Below are 18,107 nucleotides of genomic sequence, written 5' to 3' on the forward strand. Positions count from 1 at the left end.
GGACTGAGGAACATGTTCAATCTGCAGTGATAGTGTGCTGCTATTGGAGCTTGGATACAGTGCCACACTCCAAAATCAGTAGCAGCGTTCTGCAGTTTATGTCTCCATATTGTGCCACACTTACTATACAATGATAGCGTGTCAACCTCTATGGTAATGTGCATAAATTATAAAAAGCACAGGGCAGCACGGTGGCACAGCGGTTAGCACAATTGCCTCACGGCACCGAGGTCCCAGGTTCGATCCCGGCTCTGGGTCACTGTCCGTGTGGAGTTTGCACATTCTCCCCGTGTTTGCGTGGGTTTCGCCCCCACAACCCAAAAGACGTGCAGGGTAGGTGGATTGGCCACGTTAAATTGCCCCTTAATTGGAAAAAATGAATTGGATACTCTAAATTTATATTTAAAAAAAAGAAAAACAAAAGTACACTGCTTATGGTGCTGTAGAACATGAGTTCTGTCAATGATGAAGTGCGCCTTCATTCTGATTTATTAATTAAAAGAATCCATTGTTCTGCAGGATGTATACAGATTTTCTGAAGTGTTTAAAGTGCCACATCTGTCTCGGCGCATGTAGTGTGGGAATAGAATGAAATATTACCACTTCCATCTACTCACCCTAATTAGTTTGTGTTCTAATTTAGGATCATTGGTTACAATGGTTTGAGAATTGAATATTTATGCAGAGAATGTGTTATTCCATTAACAATTGCCTGAATACTGATCAGGTTTGCTCAAGAAAAATGTAATGTAATTAACATGTAGTTATTGAGCAATTGCTGATTAGTTTACACAATATCTGATTGGCTACCAGTAGAATGATCTTTTTTTGGTACTTTGTTGATGATCTAATTGCGACACAGCGCTCAGGTTTCAGGCTATTTTCAGAGATGTGTCCAGAAATTTTAAGTTAACTGGTTTCTTGTCATGCGAGGCTTTCAATAAGCTGCAAAGTGTTTCCCCCTTGTGGTTAAAGCAAGTTCTGCAGCATCTGCAGGTACAAGTCCCAGTTGCCTTAATGATGATTTTTAGATACACGACCAAAGCTCGGCAGCAAGGTGGCCTGTGGATTTCCAGTTTCTAATGCGTGGATGTAATGAATATAATGCAGTAACAGATTGCTTGTTTAAACCTCGGAGGGAAGTTCTTTCTGGAGTAGCATTTTGCAGTTATTTTTAATGTAGCCTCACTAAAATGCTGAATATAATCCCAAAGCCGTGTTAATTTAAAGTGGTTGGAAAACGTTTTTCAAGTGTAGATCCTGCACGAGTGTGACTGCATTTTGCCTACTGTATGGTAACTCTAACATTTTCACCTTGCCTTTGGCGTTGGTTGTTTTCAGTGACAAAACCAATTCCATTTGCAGAATAGTTCAAGCTCTCGACTTTATTTACTCCAGCCTAGTGCTCGGTATCTGAAGGATAGAGACACTGAACACTGGTATTCTGATCCAGGTTGGTGAACGCACCCATCAAACCCATAATCCCCTGTTATCAGACTATTCATTAGTCATGGCTCAGTGAGTAAGACCGAAGTTTGTAGTGCTATCCCAGAGAGTCGAGCACTAACTTTAGGCTGGCATTCCAAAGCGGGGCTGAGCGAATGCTGTAGAGTTGCCGGTGCTTGTTTTAATGGGATGTTAAACTGCATTCTACCCATTCAGCTGGGCTATTGGCACTATTATGAAGAAGCATGGGAGAGTTCTCCATAGTAACCCGACCTGTTTCTACATCTTGACCAACACCACTAAGACAGATTGCTTGGTCATTATTCCACTGCTCTTTGTGGAATGTTGCAGTGTGCAAATGTGTTGCTGTGTTTCCTCTAACCATGAGCACACTTCAAAATTTCTTCATTGGCTGCATAGCACGTTGGAATGTGCTGAGGTCATGAAGGGTACGACATAAATGCAAGTCTTTTATATGGGACAGAAATGGATTTTGTCTATCACAAAATCTAGCCAAATGACAAAGGTGTGCCACCATTTCAGTCAGACACATTTCGAGATGCAGGATGAAAAGGCCAGGCAGAGTGCTGTCTCCTGAAAGCTATCCAGTGCGATTGAAGTCTGCATGCTGGCGGGCAGGAGAAGATTCTATTGAATAACTTGCTGGAATTCGCTGCATGGGCTTGGACATGAAGAATGAGCAAACCAGCAAGGTACAAGATGGCACTGGACCCCAGTGAAGCTGCAATAACAGGATCTGTGCCTGTGAAAAGAGCAATACGTGTTGATGCATGAAGATCTGGAGACACATTATTGATAATGTGGATCTCAGCAGGATTTTGTGGGAGGATATGGCATCTCTGGAGGGGTTAAAGGCCAAGTGGAAGGAGGAGCTGGTGATGGCGTTGGAGGAGTGATTGTGCTGTGGAGGGTGAATGCCTGAACCTCATGTGCATGGCTGGGGTTGATACAGCGAAAGTTGGTACACCGAGCGCACCGGCGAATTCGAGGATGAGCGGGTTGTTTGAAGACGTGGAGGATACTAGTGAGTGTTGTGAGGGGGGGCCCAGCCAATCACGCGCATATGTTCTGTTCCTGGCCAAATTTGGAGACATTTTGCAGGTCGTTCATCAGCATCATGTTGGTGACCTTGCAAGTGGATTCGGAGCCCAGTCCCATGGAGACCATATTTGGGGTGTCGGTAATGCCAGAGCTGCCGGGTTGGGGGGGGGGGGGTGTGAAGGCAGATGTTTTAGCCTTTATCTTGCTGACTGCACGCGGGGTGGAGATCAGTTGTTCCACCCTGTGCCTCGGTGTGGCTGGGGGATCTAATGGAGCTTTTGTATCTGGAAAAGGTGAAAGTTGCTCTGGGGGTGGGGGGGAGTGAGGGATTACAATCCAGGAGCTGGTTACTGTCAGCTATTCAGGGAGGCTGCAGGGGGTGGGGGCAAATGGGGTGTTTGGTTGAGGATCCAGGGTGGGGGTTTGTGTTTTTTCTTTGCCATGTGTGTTTAAAAGATTAAAATATCAAAAACTTGAAGAAAAATATTTTCCAAAAAAAGAAAAATCAGAGTTCTATTTCTGTTGATGCCAAGCCCAGTAACATAATGAAGGCTGGACAGGATCAGAGAGTCAGCCATTCATCACCGATATGAGGAGACATTTGCTCACTCAAAAGGTTGTGAATCTTTCTAATTCTCTATCCCAGAGGGCCATGGATGCTCAGATGTTGACTATATTCAAGCTTGATATCAGTAGATTCTGGGGCACTGAGAGAAGAAATGGCTATGAGGAAAGATTAAATTGATTTCAGAGATTAGGCTTTGGCCTTATTGAATTCTGGAGCAGGTTTGATGAACTGAACAGCCTATTTCTGATCCTATTTCCTCTGTACTTAAAGGGAGAAGCAGGGTCCAGAATGGCAGATAACAGCGTTGAATAAACTTTAAACTTGCATTTAAACTGCTGAAATATAAAATTTAGCCGCTGAGAACACAGTGGTCCAGGGAAGGGAATATATAGAAGGCTTATTTATAAAGTCGCCTCAAGGAATTGATCTGGGAACTGAAGCTAGGGAGCAGAAACAATACCACATGCTGTTAAACGGACTAAAGATGAGAGTGTGTGTGTGTGTGTCTACTGTTAAACGTAATAAGTGAACATTGCGGGAAAAACATAACAAGCAAGTCATAACACAGCGTTAAGTGCGCCATTTGGAGTGTATGCAGGCACAAACCTCTATGGAAAATCAGTTGGGGCTGATCAAATAGTGCCTGTTCTACATTCCCAACATAACTGAAAGCTCTGGCAACTGATATTTATGGTATATGTGCACAGGGACACATTTATATAAACAAAGATCAGTATCCATGACGATTAAAATCAACATTAACCTTTCTGGAGGAGTTCTGGTGACTTGCTTGACAGAAAATTAAGTCCTTTTCTAGTTGTGGCCATCAGATCTGCCCATTTTGATTGACTGAGTTGAAACTCCCTGGCAGCTGTTAATTATTCTGTTTTCCACCTTGTGTTTACAGCTGATGCCAGCTGCGCCTAACGTAGGCCTAGAAATCTGACCAGTAAACCTGCATTTCTGTCCCTGCCTTTCGGGTTCTGTCCATTCTGTTTTGTGTTCAATGGAAACAACTTTTCTGTTGGTCCCACAATTGCGGTGTCTGTGTGCAGACAGTAGCGTGCTATTCCCCAGACAGTCGTCTGTGTTTTGTTCATTGCCCTCTTGAATGAATGTTTTTTTTTTGTTTCAGTTGCTATCTCATCACCAGAGATTCATAAGCTCGAAGAAAAGCTCCTTTCATCATTCTGTAAAAAAAAAAATCAAATCAGTTGCAAAATCATTTTTAGTTGATAGATAATTTGATTGCATGTCCTTTTGAAATACCTGAGTGCATTTAAATGCCTTCGATTTTCTTGAATGCAATGAAATAGCTTTAGTGTTTTTTTTTAAATTGGCCATGTAACTATTTTTAAGGTCCAATTTCTAATTCTCCTGTGTTGCTACATTTAATTACCGTGATATTGCCTGGTTAATGCTCAGCAGGTCTGTCAGCTCGTGGAATAATACTCAAAAGAAGAATGGGAGAATGAGTGTCACTTTGAGATTGCAAAGTATTTTCCTGTATAGTATATTTAGTTTAATTTTAAACCGTCATTGCTTCCACCAGCAACAATGGCTAAATGTTCTCATTCTAGTGAGCTATGCTAACTAGGCAATAGGCAGCTGTTGAAACGATAGAATTTATCTTCGTATCCTTGGAGTCTGGAAGGGAAAATTCTGCTAGGTTCTTGCTGCTGTACCCACTGTCCTAGTGGAAAGTCTTCATGTGGATGCTGAGTGACGATAATAATAATCTTTTATTGTCACAAGTATGAAGTTACTGTGAAAAGCCCCTAGTCGCCACATTCCGGCGCCTGTTCGGGTAAGCTGGTACGGAAATTGAACCCATGCTGCTGGCCTCGTTCTGCATCACAAACCAGCTGTCTAGTCCACTAAGCTCTAGGTTAGAGTTCTGCTATGACGCCTGTGCATGTTTAGAAATCCAATGAAACCATGTCCAAAATCATTGCTCTAGACCATAAGACGTAGGAGCAGAATTGGGCCATTTGGCCCATCGAGTCTGCTCCGCCATTCAATCATGGCTGATATGTTTCTCATCCCCATTCTCCTGCATTCTCCCCATAACCCCTGATCCCCTTATCAATCAAGAACCTGTCTATCTCCGTCTTAAAGACTCAGTGATTTGGCTTCCACAGCCTTCGGCGTCAATGAGTTCCACAGATTCACCTCTGGTTGAAGAAATTCCTCCTCATCTCAGTTTTAAAGGATCGTCCCTTCACCCTGAGGCTGTGATCTCGGCTTCTAGTTTTTCCTACTGGTGAAGAAATCTACTCCACATCCACTCTATCTTGGCCTCTCAGTATCCTGTAATTTTAAATATGATCCCCCATATCCTCTAAGCTCCAATGAGTACAGACCCGAGTCCTCAACCGCTCCTCATACGACAAGCTCCTCATTTGACAAGTTTTCAGGGGAAAGGACCCATTGTTTTCAAGGGAAAACTATTGAGCTTTTAAAAATAAATATTTATCTTACCTATAATAAGAATTTACAACTTCTATCTGGGGGGAGAATACTGGAGGCAGGCGAAAGGGGCTGCTGGCTGGGCAGGAGGGAGGGAAGGAGAACACCTGATGAAAGAAATGAGTGCAAAGGTGACTGTCGAAGAGCTCAACATGGTGGTTGACAGGGCCCACAATTCTGACTCATTCCCTGCATCTGCTTTCACCTCGTTGCCTCCTTCCCAGAGCCGCGATAGGGTTCTCTTGTCCTCACTTTCCACCCCACTAGCCTCCACATTCAAATGATCATCCACTGCCATTTCTGCCACCACCTTTATAATGCCATCATCTTACACATCTTCCCCTCCCCTCCACTGCCAATATTCCAAAGGGACTGTTCCCTCCATGACACCCTGGGCCGTTCCTCAATCACAGTTTCTCTGTACCGCCCCCCCCCCCCCCCCCCCCCCCCCCAAAACAAAAACAACTCCTCACTTGCACACAGCACCTTCCCATCCCATCCCATGCAATTGCAGGATGTGTAACATCTAACCTCTTCTCATCATCCAAGACCCCCAGCACTCCTCCTCGGTGAAGCAGCAAATTACTTGAACTCTTTTTAGTACATTGTATTTGCTACTCACAATGCATTCCCCTCCACTGGGGAGAACCAACTGCAGGTTGAATGTCTGCTTTGCGGAACACCTCTGCCCAGTCCACAAGCATGGCCCCAGCTTCCAGTTGCTTGCCATTGTAATTCACCGCACTCCCATTTCAGTGTTCCACTGAAGGGCAATGCAAGCTTGAGAAACAGCATCTCATCTTCGGAATAGGCACTTGCTGCAGACCGTGACCTGTCCCCCATTTTGATGCTGCCTATTTACCATGTGCCAGCCTGAATCTTGTTTTTCTTGTTTTTGCTTCTGGACAGAGTGGTTTGTTATTCTGCCATACACCCTGGGCGGGATTCTCCACTCCCGCGCCGAAGTGCCCACGCTGTCGTGAACGCTGTTGAGGTTCACGACGGTGCGAAACGGCCCCTATCCTGACCGATTCAGGCCCCGACAATGGGCTAGGATCGGGGCCGCGTCATACACGCGCCAGGCCTTGTCACCGCGTAAAGGCGGCGCCGCATAGATGACGCGGCCGCGCCGCATAACTGGCGTCACCCACGCATGCGTGGTTGCCGTCCTCTGAGTCCGCACTGCAAGAAGATGGCGGATGGATCTTGCGAGGCCGCGGAAGGAAGGAGGTCCTCCTTCAGAGAGGACGGCCCGACGATCGGTGGGCACCGATCGCGGGCCATGCCACATTTGAGGTACCCCCGGTGAAGGATCCTCCCTCCCACCCCAGCAGGCCCCCCCTCCCCCCAGCGTTCCCGCGCTTTTCCCAACGGCAGCAACCAGGTGTGGACGGCGCCGGGGGGAACCCGCCGTTTTGGCCTGGCCGCTCGGCCCATCCGGGCCTGAGAATAGCGGGGGTGCCGGAGAATCGCCATTTTGGGTGTCTCCGGCAATTCTACAGTCTGCGGCCCGCGGAACTCAACGGGGCCGTTCCCGCCGCCTGGGAGAATCGCGGGAGGGCGTCGGACCGGCGTCCCGGGAAATTTTGGCGGCCCAGGTGATTCTCCCAACCGGCGCGGGAGTGGAGAATCTCGCCCCCTGACTCTGGACAAGCCCTCTTGTTTCTTTCCTGAAACCATTACTACTCCCTTTGCTTTTTGTTCCCTGACATTTTTGTCATTGAATCTCTGCCCATCCCAGAGCTTCTTTTTTGTTCTTCCTCCACCATTGCCCCTTTCAATGGCATCAAAGCCATCACAGTTTCTTCTTTTGTATCTTGTTTATAATGTTATTTGACTTTTGGCAACTTTTCATGGCATGGATCAAACTCATTCAGCTTTACCGTCCAAAGTTTATAAAAATGTTTTTCTTGGCGTTACTGCAGGCCCTCAGCCTCCCCAAACCATTGCTTCTTGTCTAAGTATTGTTCCCAGAGTACTCGCTGACCTCTGGTAATTACAGGTCATCATTACAAGTGTATAGTGTGCGATTAGTGGTTTTGGCAATTTGGCCATCGTGGTGTTACCAGCCAGCCTATCTTCTTCTGGCAGCCAAAGAGTACACAGACACACCCACCTTTCAGCAGGAGTCCCACAGCAGTAATCTGGCTAGAAATCCCTGCCCGTTATTATCCGCAGTGAGCGGAGGCCATTTGCACCTTCCCTCCTACCCCACAGCTGAGATCAGCCAACTCGGTGCAGATCGTAGATCGACCCGGCACCCTTCCTAGCTTTACACTGGGAAGTACAACACTGATTCTATTCTGAGGTGTAAGGCAAAATAATGAAGGTTGGTTCTTTGGAGTTCGGCGTTGGGGTCAGGTATACATTTATCAGCAATACACATACTCTGGTTTTCAGTATCAGTCGGGCGATCCAATAAATGCTATTGGTAGAAATTCACTCCAACAAAATGCTAAAACAAAACAGTGGTTAGCACTGCTGCCTCACAGCGCCACAGGCCTGGGTTCGGTTCCGGCCTTGGGTGACTGTCTGCATGTGGAGTTTGCACTTTCTCCCCGTGTCTGCGTGGGTTTCCTCTGGTTCCCTCCCACAGATTGGCCATGCTGAATTGCCCCTTGGTGTCCAAAGATGTGCAGGTTAAGTGGATTGGCCACTATCAGTGAATGGGGTTGCAGGTAGGGCGGGGGAATGGGCCTAGTTAGAGTGCTCTTTCGGAGGGTCGGTGCTGACCTGATGGGCCGAATGACATTTAATGGCCATTTAATCATGTCTGGAACTGAGTAGTACCTACATTTTCACATCACCCGATAATTTTCTGCTGGGAATTGGCAGGGCCTCATGCTTTGCACTCCATAGAAGTGAAGATACTCCGGTCCTTTAAGAAAAGGCAGTGTGGTGGGAATGTGGTGAAATTATATTCTGGGTTAGATCAAATGGCCCTGAAGGATGTTCTCATTTTGTGATATTCTGATTACGGAGACGTTACCGTGTGGCCTCATCAATAACAGCACTAAATAGTATAGAATGATTTCTTTGATAGATTTTATCATTTGGACTGTATATTTGTTGGTGTGATTTGAGGGGGACAGTTATTTAATGCAGTCACATCAGTTTTGGCCTTGGGCCATCCAGTTATCAAATTGCAGATTGTACGTTTGTTTATAGAACATAGAACATAGAACAATGCAGCGCAGTACAGGCCCTTTGGCCCTCGATGTTGCACCAAAACAAAAGCCATCTAACCTACACTATACCATTATCATCCATATGTTTATCCAATAAACTTTTAAATGCCCTCAATGTTGGCGAGTTCACTACTGTAGCAGGTAGGGCATTCCACGGCCTCACTACGCTTTGCGTAAAGAACCTACCTCTGACCTCTGTCCTATATCTATTACCCCTCAGTTTAAAGTTATGTCCCCTCGTGCCAGCCATTTCCATCCGCGGGAGAAGGATCTCACTGTCCACCCTATCCAACCCCCTGATCATTTTGTATGCCTCTATTAAGTCTCCTCTTAACCTTCTTCTCTCCAACGAAAACAACCTCAAGTCCATCAGCCTTTCCTCATAAGATTTTCCCTCCATACCAGGCAACATCCTGGTAAATCTCCTCTGCACCCGCTCCAAAGCCTCCACGTCCTTCCTATAATGCGGTGACCAGAACTGTACGCAATACTCCAAATGCGGCCGTACCAGAGTTCTGTACAGCTGCAACATGTCCTCCTGACTCCGGAACTCAATCCCTCTACCAATAAAGGCCAACACTCCATAGGCCTTCTTCACCACCCTATCAACCTGGGTGGCAACTTTCAGGGATCTATGTACATGGACACCTAGATCCCTCTGCTCATCCACACTTCCAAGAACTTTACCATTAGCCAAATATTCCGCATTCCTGTTATTCCTTCCAAAGTGAATCACCTCACACTTCTCTACATTAAACTCCATTTGCCACCTCTCAGCCCAGCTCTGCAGCTTATCTATATCCCTCTGTAACCTGCTACTTCCTTCCACACTATCGACAACACCACCGACTTTAGTATCGTCTGCAAATTTACTCACCCACCCTTCTGCGCCTTCCTCTAGGTCATTGATAAAAATGACAAACAGCAACGGCCCCAGAACAGATCCTTGTGGTACTCCACTTGTGACTGAACTCCATTCTGAACATTTCCCATCAACCACCACCCTCTGTCTTCTTTCAGCTAGCCAATTTCTGATTCATATCTCTAAATCACCCTCAATCCCCAGCCTCCGTATTTTCTGCAATAGCCTACCGTGGGGAACCTTATCAAACGCTTTGCTGAAATCCATATACACCACATCAACTGCTCTACCCTCGTCTACCTGTTCAGTCACCTTCTCAAAGAACTCGATAAGGTTTGTGAGGCATGATCTACCCTTCACAAAGCCATGGTGACTACCCCTGATCATATTATTCCTATCTAGATGATTGTAAATCTTGTCTCTGAGAATCCCCTCCAAGACTTTACCCACTACAGACCTGAGGCTCACCGGTCTATAGTTGCCTGGGTTGTCTCTGCTCCCCTTTTTGAACAAAGGGACCACATTTGCTATCCTCCAGTCCTCTGGCACTATTCCTGTAGCCAATGATGACATAAAAATCAAAGCCAATGGTCCAGCAATCTCTTCCCTGGCCTCCCAGAGAATCCTAGGATAAATCCCATCAGGCCCCGGGGACTTATCTATTTTCAGCCTGTCCAGAATTGCCTCTTCCCTATGTACCTCAATGCCATCTAATCTATTTACCTGGAGCTCAGCATTCTCCTCCACAACATTATCTTTTTCCTGAGTGAATACTGACGAAAAATATTCATTTAGTATCTCGCCTATCTCTTCAGACTCTACACACAACTTCCCATCCCTGTCCTTGACTGGTCCTACTCTTTCCCTAGTCATTCGCTTATTCCTGACATACCTATAGAAAGCTTTTGGGTTTTCCTTGATCCTTCCTGCCAAATACTTCTCATGTCCCCTCCTTGCTCGTCTTAGCTCTCTCTTTAGATCCTTCCTCGCTACCTTGTAACTATCCATCGCCTCAACTGAAACTTCACACCTCATCTTCACATAGGCCTCCTTCTTCCTCTTAACAAGAGATTCCACTTCTTTGGTAAACCACGGTTCCCTCGCTCGGCACCTTCCTCCCTGCCTGACCGGTACATACTTATCAAGAACACGCAGTAGCTGATCCTTGAACAAGCTCCACTTATCCAGTGTGTCCAACACTTGCAGCCTACTTCTCCACCTTATCCCCCCCCAAGTCACGTCTAATGGCATCATAATTTCCCTTCCCCCAGCTATAACTCTTGCCCTGCGGTGTATACTTATCCCTTTCCATCCTTAACGTAAACTTGTACATTGTTCAAGAAAGTGCATTAACATTTTATGATTGATGAAGGGGTCTGGGCAGTGTAGCTAGAGAGAAAAGCTGAAGCACCAGAGGATACAGACACAAGGGCTGGAATTCTCTGCTTGTTGGGATTCTCTTTTCCCGGCAGTAAGGCACCCCTGCCCGCAGGTTTCCTGGCAGTGGGGTGCCTTCAATGGGAAATCCCATTGGCAAGTGGCAGGAAGAGAGAATCCCACCGCCAGTGAACGGCGCGCCGACGAGAAGCACGCGGCTGGGGGACCGGAGAATCCAGCCCAAGGTGATGGGCAAAAGACCCAGAGGTGACACGGGGAAAGACTTTGTTTCCCAGCAAGTAGTTAGGATTTGGAAAGTACAGCCTGCACGTGCGGTGGAGACCGGTTCAATCGAGACTTTCAAAAGCGAATTGGAAAATTATCTGAAGAGAGAACATTTTCAGGGCTACAGAATTGGTGTGTAGCTCTTGCAGAGAGCTGCCAAAGGCAAGACTGGCCAAATGGCCACCTCTTGTGCTGTAACCATTTATGATTCAATTATTTACAAAGCTATTTTACACATGCAACTTTACTTTAATCCTGGAATTAAATGTTTAATCCTGGAATTAAATGTTTATTTGAAGTATGCAGTATTAATTTATGTTTACTGGTGAAATAACCTTCATTAATATTTTGTCTTACAGGTATAAAGGTTTCATTAAAGACTGTCCCAGTGGACAGCTTGATGCAGCAGGCTTTCAGAAAATCTACAAACAATTCTTTCCCTGTGGAGACCCAACCAAGTTTGCTACATTTGTCTTCAATGTCTTTGATGAAAATAAAGTGAGTAGTTTGTTCTCCAACTTGTTCTACTGATGTAAAATAATTGTACCTTTAGTGGCGTTTCATAACAGAGGCAGATTGGATGTTTAATAATGGGCACACTTCAAGCTTAGCTAAAATGCATGTCCTCAAAATTTACATGCTACATGCAGGATCTCAGATTGGTAGGAGGTGATTTTTCTTCACAGGCTAATGGATATATGAAACAGACTGTCAACTAAAACATTAATGTGCCAATTAAGGTGTTTAGAAGTGAGCTAAATGGATGTTTGTAGGAATGGAGGTCTGGTTTTATATGGCTATGCGCAGATGGTGACAAGGGTGACCAAATCTCTGGTCGAACAAATAAGGGATACTTCACTGTGCAGGTGCCAACGGATATGTGGGGGTGAGGGGCGTGCCACCGAATGTGTGGGAAGGGAGGTGGTGATGATGCTGAAGCCTTCAGAGCATCCGCACCCTGATTCTCATGCCGCCGTTTGCTGGATCCACCCCGGAGCACAAACCGAGAACCTGCCGAGCCTGCGCGTATGCAAAAACAAAAAGCTCTGCTGAGATATCCAAAGTCAGCGACAAAACACAGCCTGGGAAGGTCTGACATGGGAGAGAAGACCAAATGACAGGATGGCCCCAGAAAATCCGAGGTGATTGGTCATAGTGATTGAATACTTTCTTTGCACAAGAGAATATGTTTCAAGTAAAGCAACTGCTTAAGGTGAGATTTGCTTGATTTAGCTTTGGGCACAGCATCATATAGTACACCACGGGGGCACCACGGTAGCCTTGTGGATAGCACAATTGCTTCACAGCTCCAGGGTCCCAGGTTCGATTCCGGCTTGGGTCACTGTCTGTGCGGAGTCTGCACATCCTCCCCGTGTGTGCGTGGGTTTCCTCCGGGTGCTCCGGTTTCCTCCCACAGTCCAAAGATGTGCAGGTTAGGTGGATTGGCCATGATAAATTGCCCTTAGTGTCCAAAATTGCCCTTAGTGTTGGGTGGGCTTACTGGGTTATGGGGATAGGGTGGCGGTGTTGACCTTGGGTAGGGTGCTCTTTCCAAGAGCCGGTGCAGACTCGATGGGCCGAATGGCCTCCTTCTGCACTGTAAATTCTATGATAATCTACATCATTAAAAAAAACCCTGGTAACTGTCAGGAACGTGGGAAGTTAACGAGATTAACAGTGAATTTGAGATGGAAGTAAAATAACAGAAAAGTAACAAGATTAGCAGGAGTCTAGAGACATTGAGGTGTGAATGGCCATATCAGAAACGTTTACCAAAGATCAGCGTGCCTGGAATTTGAGAGGGGTAGACAGTAGATTACACAGAAAAGAATATCAAAGAGACTGATCAATATAACTGCAAGCACCCTCATTGGGGAAGCAGGCTAGTTCTCCACCCAACAGTCAGGCAGGCCATTTTCATCTGTGATCTGAGCCATGTAGGCCCGTTCTATCTAATAGTTGGAGCCACGGCAGATTACAGATATTCTACTCTGAAAATCACAGTTTCATGCCTTCGCTGAATCAGGAAGAGATGTTTTCCCAGACTTGGGCCACATAAGCGGTATTGCGTGGTAACTATTAACTGGATTTGACCTATAGAGTTACTAAAATTGGGCGTTGCTTGGGAAAAGGAATGTCTCAGTTAGTCCACGAAACGTGGATATATTTTGGGAACAAGAGGTAACTTCACATAACATAGCTTAAGTCATAGTGTGTATCAGTCTTTTGTATATTTTTTCATGATTAAATATTTGTTATTAATTGTTTATACAATGACTTGTCTGGTTCCTCACTGGGTTGTACATAGTTCCTTACATTATTCCAAACAAACATATGCCTCTAAGAAGCGTTTCAAATTATCCTTCGGGGTTTTGAGACATTCTCGCAGGTAACTTCAAATGGCTTCTTTTTGAATTTTTTTTTTTTTTTATTCTCCTTTTTCACTTTTTGTCCCAAATTTACACCCAGCAGTAAACAATAATCCGTATTGAATGTAATGTCAATCCCCATATCAATAACAACGACCTCATCCTCCCACCAAACTCCCAAACATTAGCCCGCATGTTAACATAAACAAATGACAAAAAGGAATCCGGAATCACCCATAGTCACCATTAACACATACAATCCCCCTCCCCCCAACCCTCCCAGCACCCCCCTAATGTTCGATGTAATCCAATTCTCGAAAGTGCATAATGAATAATGCCCATGACTTGTAGAACCCCCTCCACCCTTCCCCTCAGTTCAAATTTGACCTTTTCAAGCATCAAGAATTCCAGCCAGGACACAGGGTGGAGAGGTTGACCTCCACCCTAACAGGATCCGCCTTCGTGCGATCAACGAGGCTAAGGCTACAACTTCAAAGGGCTTCTTAACAGTGACCCAAAGCACATGGAAATTTCTGTGGGTTATTTTTTTTAGATCAATAAAAATGAGCTCTTTTCGTTCCCACGGTATTATAACACGTGGACCTCAAATCTCCATTGATTAAGAGAGCAGCTGTGGCTCACTTCTTTGTTTTCAATTCCTGCCGCCACAACTGGACCTCAGTTCACAACTCCCTCCGAGGCTGAGATCTACCATTCAGCCAACTGGGCCTCCAAACTACCACTCTAGTCAGCGTTCCCAGGACTCGGAATTCAGGTGACATGTCTTTGGAAAATTCTTGAGAGAAAAGTATAAGCATTAATTTACATCCTCCACTCCTCCCAAAACACAATACATTCAAATTACGTTTTGAAGTGTTGTCACTTGATCTGTTTGGGAAACAGGGCAACCAATTTGAATGCGAGATGCCACAAGCATCTAGATAAATGGCCAGTTCATCTGTTTTGGTTTCACAGTGGATGGAGAATCCCTGGCCAGGACACTGGGGGAATTCTCTTGCTCTTCTTTGAATAGTGCCATGTGATCTTTCACAACCATTTTAAGAGAGATGACGGGATCTCAGTTAAACATTTCATTCGAATAGCGGCACAATGCAGCACCAGTGCCAGCCTAGATTATAAACCGAAGTCCTGGGGTAGGATCTGAACTCTCAATCTTCTGAATCTGGGACAAACGCAATAGCAGTGGGACAAAGCTGAAAATCAAAAGTACTTACAAGTGAATTGATGAAGATTACTTTTTGAATGGATTTTCAGGATGGGAAGATTGAATTCTCTGAGTTTATCCAAGCATTGTCAGTAACTTCAAGAGGGACTCTGGATGAAAAACTGCGATGTAAGTAACTCCGTTGTCTCAGGCCTTGTGTCCATTTTGTTTCGTTTCCATTTCTGTCACACTTCATCGCCATCTTCAATTCTCAGTGCTCGTTGTATACGCACAATTGAACAAATGTGTAGCTTTTCATGCTTTTAAATTTAGTGCTACGTTTTGGGAATATTCCTCTGCCTTTTGCATCCTTTGTCAGATATTTTTAAATTTTAATCTCAGCATTTATTGCTCATTCCTAGATTCCCTGAGAGCTGTTTGATGCAATTAAGAGTCAGCCATGTTGCTGGGGGACTGGAGTCACATCTAGATCAGACAGGGTGAATCTTAGAATTTTTTCTTTACAGTGCAAAAGGAGGCCATTCGGCCCATCGTGTCTGCACCAGCGCTTGGAAAGAACTCCCTACTTAAGCACACGCATCCACCCTATTCCCATAACCCAGTAACCCCACCTAACCTTTTTTTGGACACACAGGGCACTTTATCCTGGCCAATTCGCCTAACCTGCATATCTTTGGACTGAGGGAGGAAAACGGAGCAGCCGGAGGGAACCCACGCAGACACCGGGATAACGTGCAGACTCTGCACATTGACCCAAGCCGGGAATTGAACCTGGGACCCTGGCACTGTGAAGCAACTGTGCTAACCACTGTGCTGCCATGCCACCCCTGTGAAGATGGCAGCTTTCCCTTGCTGACGGATATGGGGCTGATTGAGTTACATTTTTTCAAAATCTAACCGTGAACTGTTAGATTTATTGATTTATTTTATGATTTTATTTTAATCTACTCCAATTCTCAAAGCATCATGGTGAGACTTGTGCTCATGTCCCCTTGCTTATTCGTCCAGATCTCTGGATTATTAGCGCAATAACAAAGCACTACATTACAATTGTACCCAGGCAATCACAGATCAACTACAGCTCCGGCTAATGGCAGATCTAACAACTCTGCAACTTAAAATGTTCTCGATACACAACAAATAACCTGAAAATCTGCTGTGGTGTCATTTCACAGTTTAAGTAGATTTAACATAAACATTTCAGATTTTCATTATGTGTTACTGAATTCCTAATGACCATGTGTTTTTCTTCCTCATTTGAATGTGTTCTTGTCTAATCGTCCCTCACATAGTAGTGGTACTGGAGAAAATGTCAGCTTTGGTTTAGACCTTAGTTGAAATATTAAAATAAGCATAATTAAAGAAGCTTACTCGAATGCCTGGGAGCATCAATTTTGAATATGCATTAATGTTTAACATGTTGTTTCAGGGGCTTTTAAGCTGTATGATCTAGATAATGATGGCTACATCACCAGGAATGAGATGCTGGACATTGTGGATGCCATTTATCAAATGGTGGTGAGGAAATTATAAAGTCTTAACATAAATTGCAGTACAATTTTGTAATTAATTTTGATAAAAGCGTGTTTTTCGATTACGAAGGAAGTGTATCTTTTAAAAAAAATTAAGTCAATATTTCATAACCATGTACACAAAATAAATTGTACTATGCCTAAAATTGCTTTTTAAATGCTGGCTGTTTGCTTCTGGATTGGAAGCTTTGTTTTCCACTTCCTGAGCTGCACTTGCCTTTCCTCTTCGGAATCTACTTTAGTAAATCTAAAGTGCTGAATGTAAGTGGCAGGCTGAGGGATTTACAGGTATAAGCAAGATGCTGTTCTGCAGATTGTTTCCAGCACACAGCTCAGAATGGGAATTGTTTCTTTGAATTGCAACCTGGCTGATTTGAAACTCCAATGTGTGCTCATGCCTGGTTCTTAGCAAAATAATATGTTCCCCGTGTTGGGGTGTATTCTGGTATTTTAAAAATAGAAAATGTTGATGACATGCGGAACTTTGCAATGTTACATTTTACGTCATTCTCTGACCGGCCAGTTGAACAGTCAAACCAGAGTAAGGAGGTATAGATTACAGATTGCAAGGGATGCTGCCCATGTACAGGAACTAAAGACACATTTTTGAAGCAAGAATAGTGTAGAAGTCCCAGACTTTGTTTCTCTGCCGGTACAATCACAGTCCTGAGTCTCGCACCCTTCTGTTGATGTGCAATTATCTCCTGATCTGTAGTCAGGCGCATTATCTATTGCGCCACTGGCCCACAGGTGTGCAATTATTATGTCCCTCCTTCAAACTAACCTCCAAATATAAATTTGCACGGTTCACGTTCGTGTAAATTAACATTTCAGCATCCTTTGACTTTTATGTACTGATGTAATACTGACCAGCTCCTTAACATTGGGGGGCATGTTGGTGAGACAGACAGCCTGGAGCTTCCTGGCTCCCGGCCCATTTAGAAAAGTTTGATACCAGCTGATTTGTGCTTGGCTCGGGCTATTTAAAATGTTAGTTGTTTCTGTTTATTAAAGTTCTTGTCGTTTTTAATATGAAATGTTTTGGGTCCTCAGGGAAACACAGTGGAACTTCCTGAAGAGGAGAACACACCAGAGAAACGGGTGGATCGGATTTTTGCCATGATGGACAAGGTGCTAAGTTTTGATTTTGTTGTATTATTTTAAATTGTGATGGGCTTAATGTAAAAAGACAGGGGGGGTAATTTTCAACTTCGGAGCTTGGGCTGTAAGGTGGAATGGGCTGCCTGTCCATTTTAGAATCTGGCTTCTTTGCACTAAAGTGGATATTCAGGAGCTTTAACCCAGGGAAAAGTTAATTACTAGGGGATATAGGTTTAAGGTGCGAGAGGCAAAATTTAGAGGAGATGTGCGAGGGAAGTTCTTTTACGCAGAGGGTGGTGAGTGCCTGGAACTCGCTGCTGGGGGAGGTGATGGAAGCAGATGACAATAGCGACATTTAAGAAAATACATGAATAGGATGGGAATAGAGGGATAAGGACCCCGGAAGTGCAGAAGGTTTTAGTTTAAACAGGCATCGTGATCGGCGCAGGCTTGGAGGGCTGAAGGGCCTGTTCCTGTGCTGAACTGTTCTTTACATCCAATTGGTATTCCATTGAATGGAATGAGAATTGTTGGTTCCTTCCTACATCATCCATGCTGCCAAGGCACTGCCCAAATGGAAAAGTTGAAAATTACCACCAGAGTGTCTTTGTCATTTAAAACTTAGCCGTGCACTTAGTTGGTTTCTGGGAGCTTGACGTTGT

The 18,107-nt window shown here is 44.8% G+C and overlaps 1 protein-coding gene across 1 annotated transcript in view; it reads left to right on the forward strand.

The window, feature by feature from the left end:
* LOC140399243 (neuronal calcium sensor 1) overlaps nucleotides 1-18,107 on the forward strand; it is a 193,856-nt gene that overhangs the window by 165,269 nt on the left and 10,480 nt on the right. The window contains exons 4-7 of the mRNA XM_072488666.1: nucleotides 11,617-11,755; nucleotides 14,902-14,980; nucleotides 16,242-16,330; nucleotides 17,398-17,475. Of these exons, the coding sequence (XP_072344767.1) occupies nucleotides 11,617-11,755; nucleotides 14,902-14,980; nucleotides 16,242-16,330; nucleotides 17,398-17,475 (385 nt within the window). The remainder of the gene's footprint in view (nucleotides 1-11,616; nucleotides 11,756-14,901; nucleotides 14,981-16,241; nucleotides 16,331-17,397; nucleotides 17,476-18,107) is intronic.

This window comes from Scyliorhinus torazame, chromosome 22 (assembly GCF_047496885.1).
Source record: "Scyliorhinus torazame isolate Kashiwa2021f chromosome 22, sScyTor2.1, whole genome shotgun sequence".
NCBI classification, from domain to species: domain Eukaryota; kingdom Metazoa; phylum Chordata; class Chondrichthyes; order Carcharhiniformes; family Scyliorhinidae; genus Scyliorhinus; species Scyliorhinus torazame.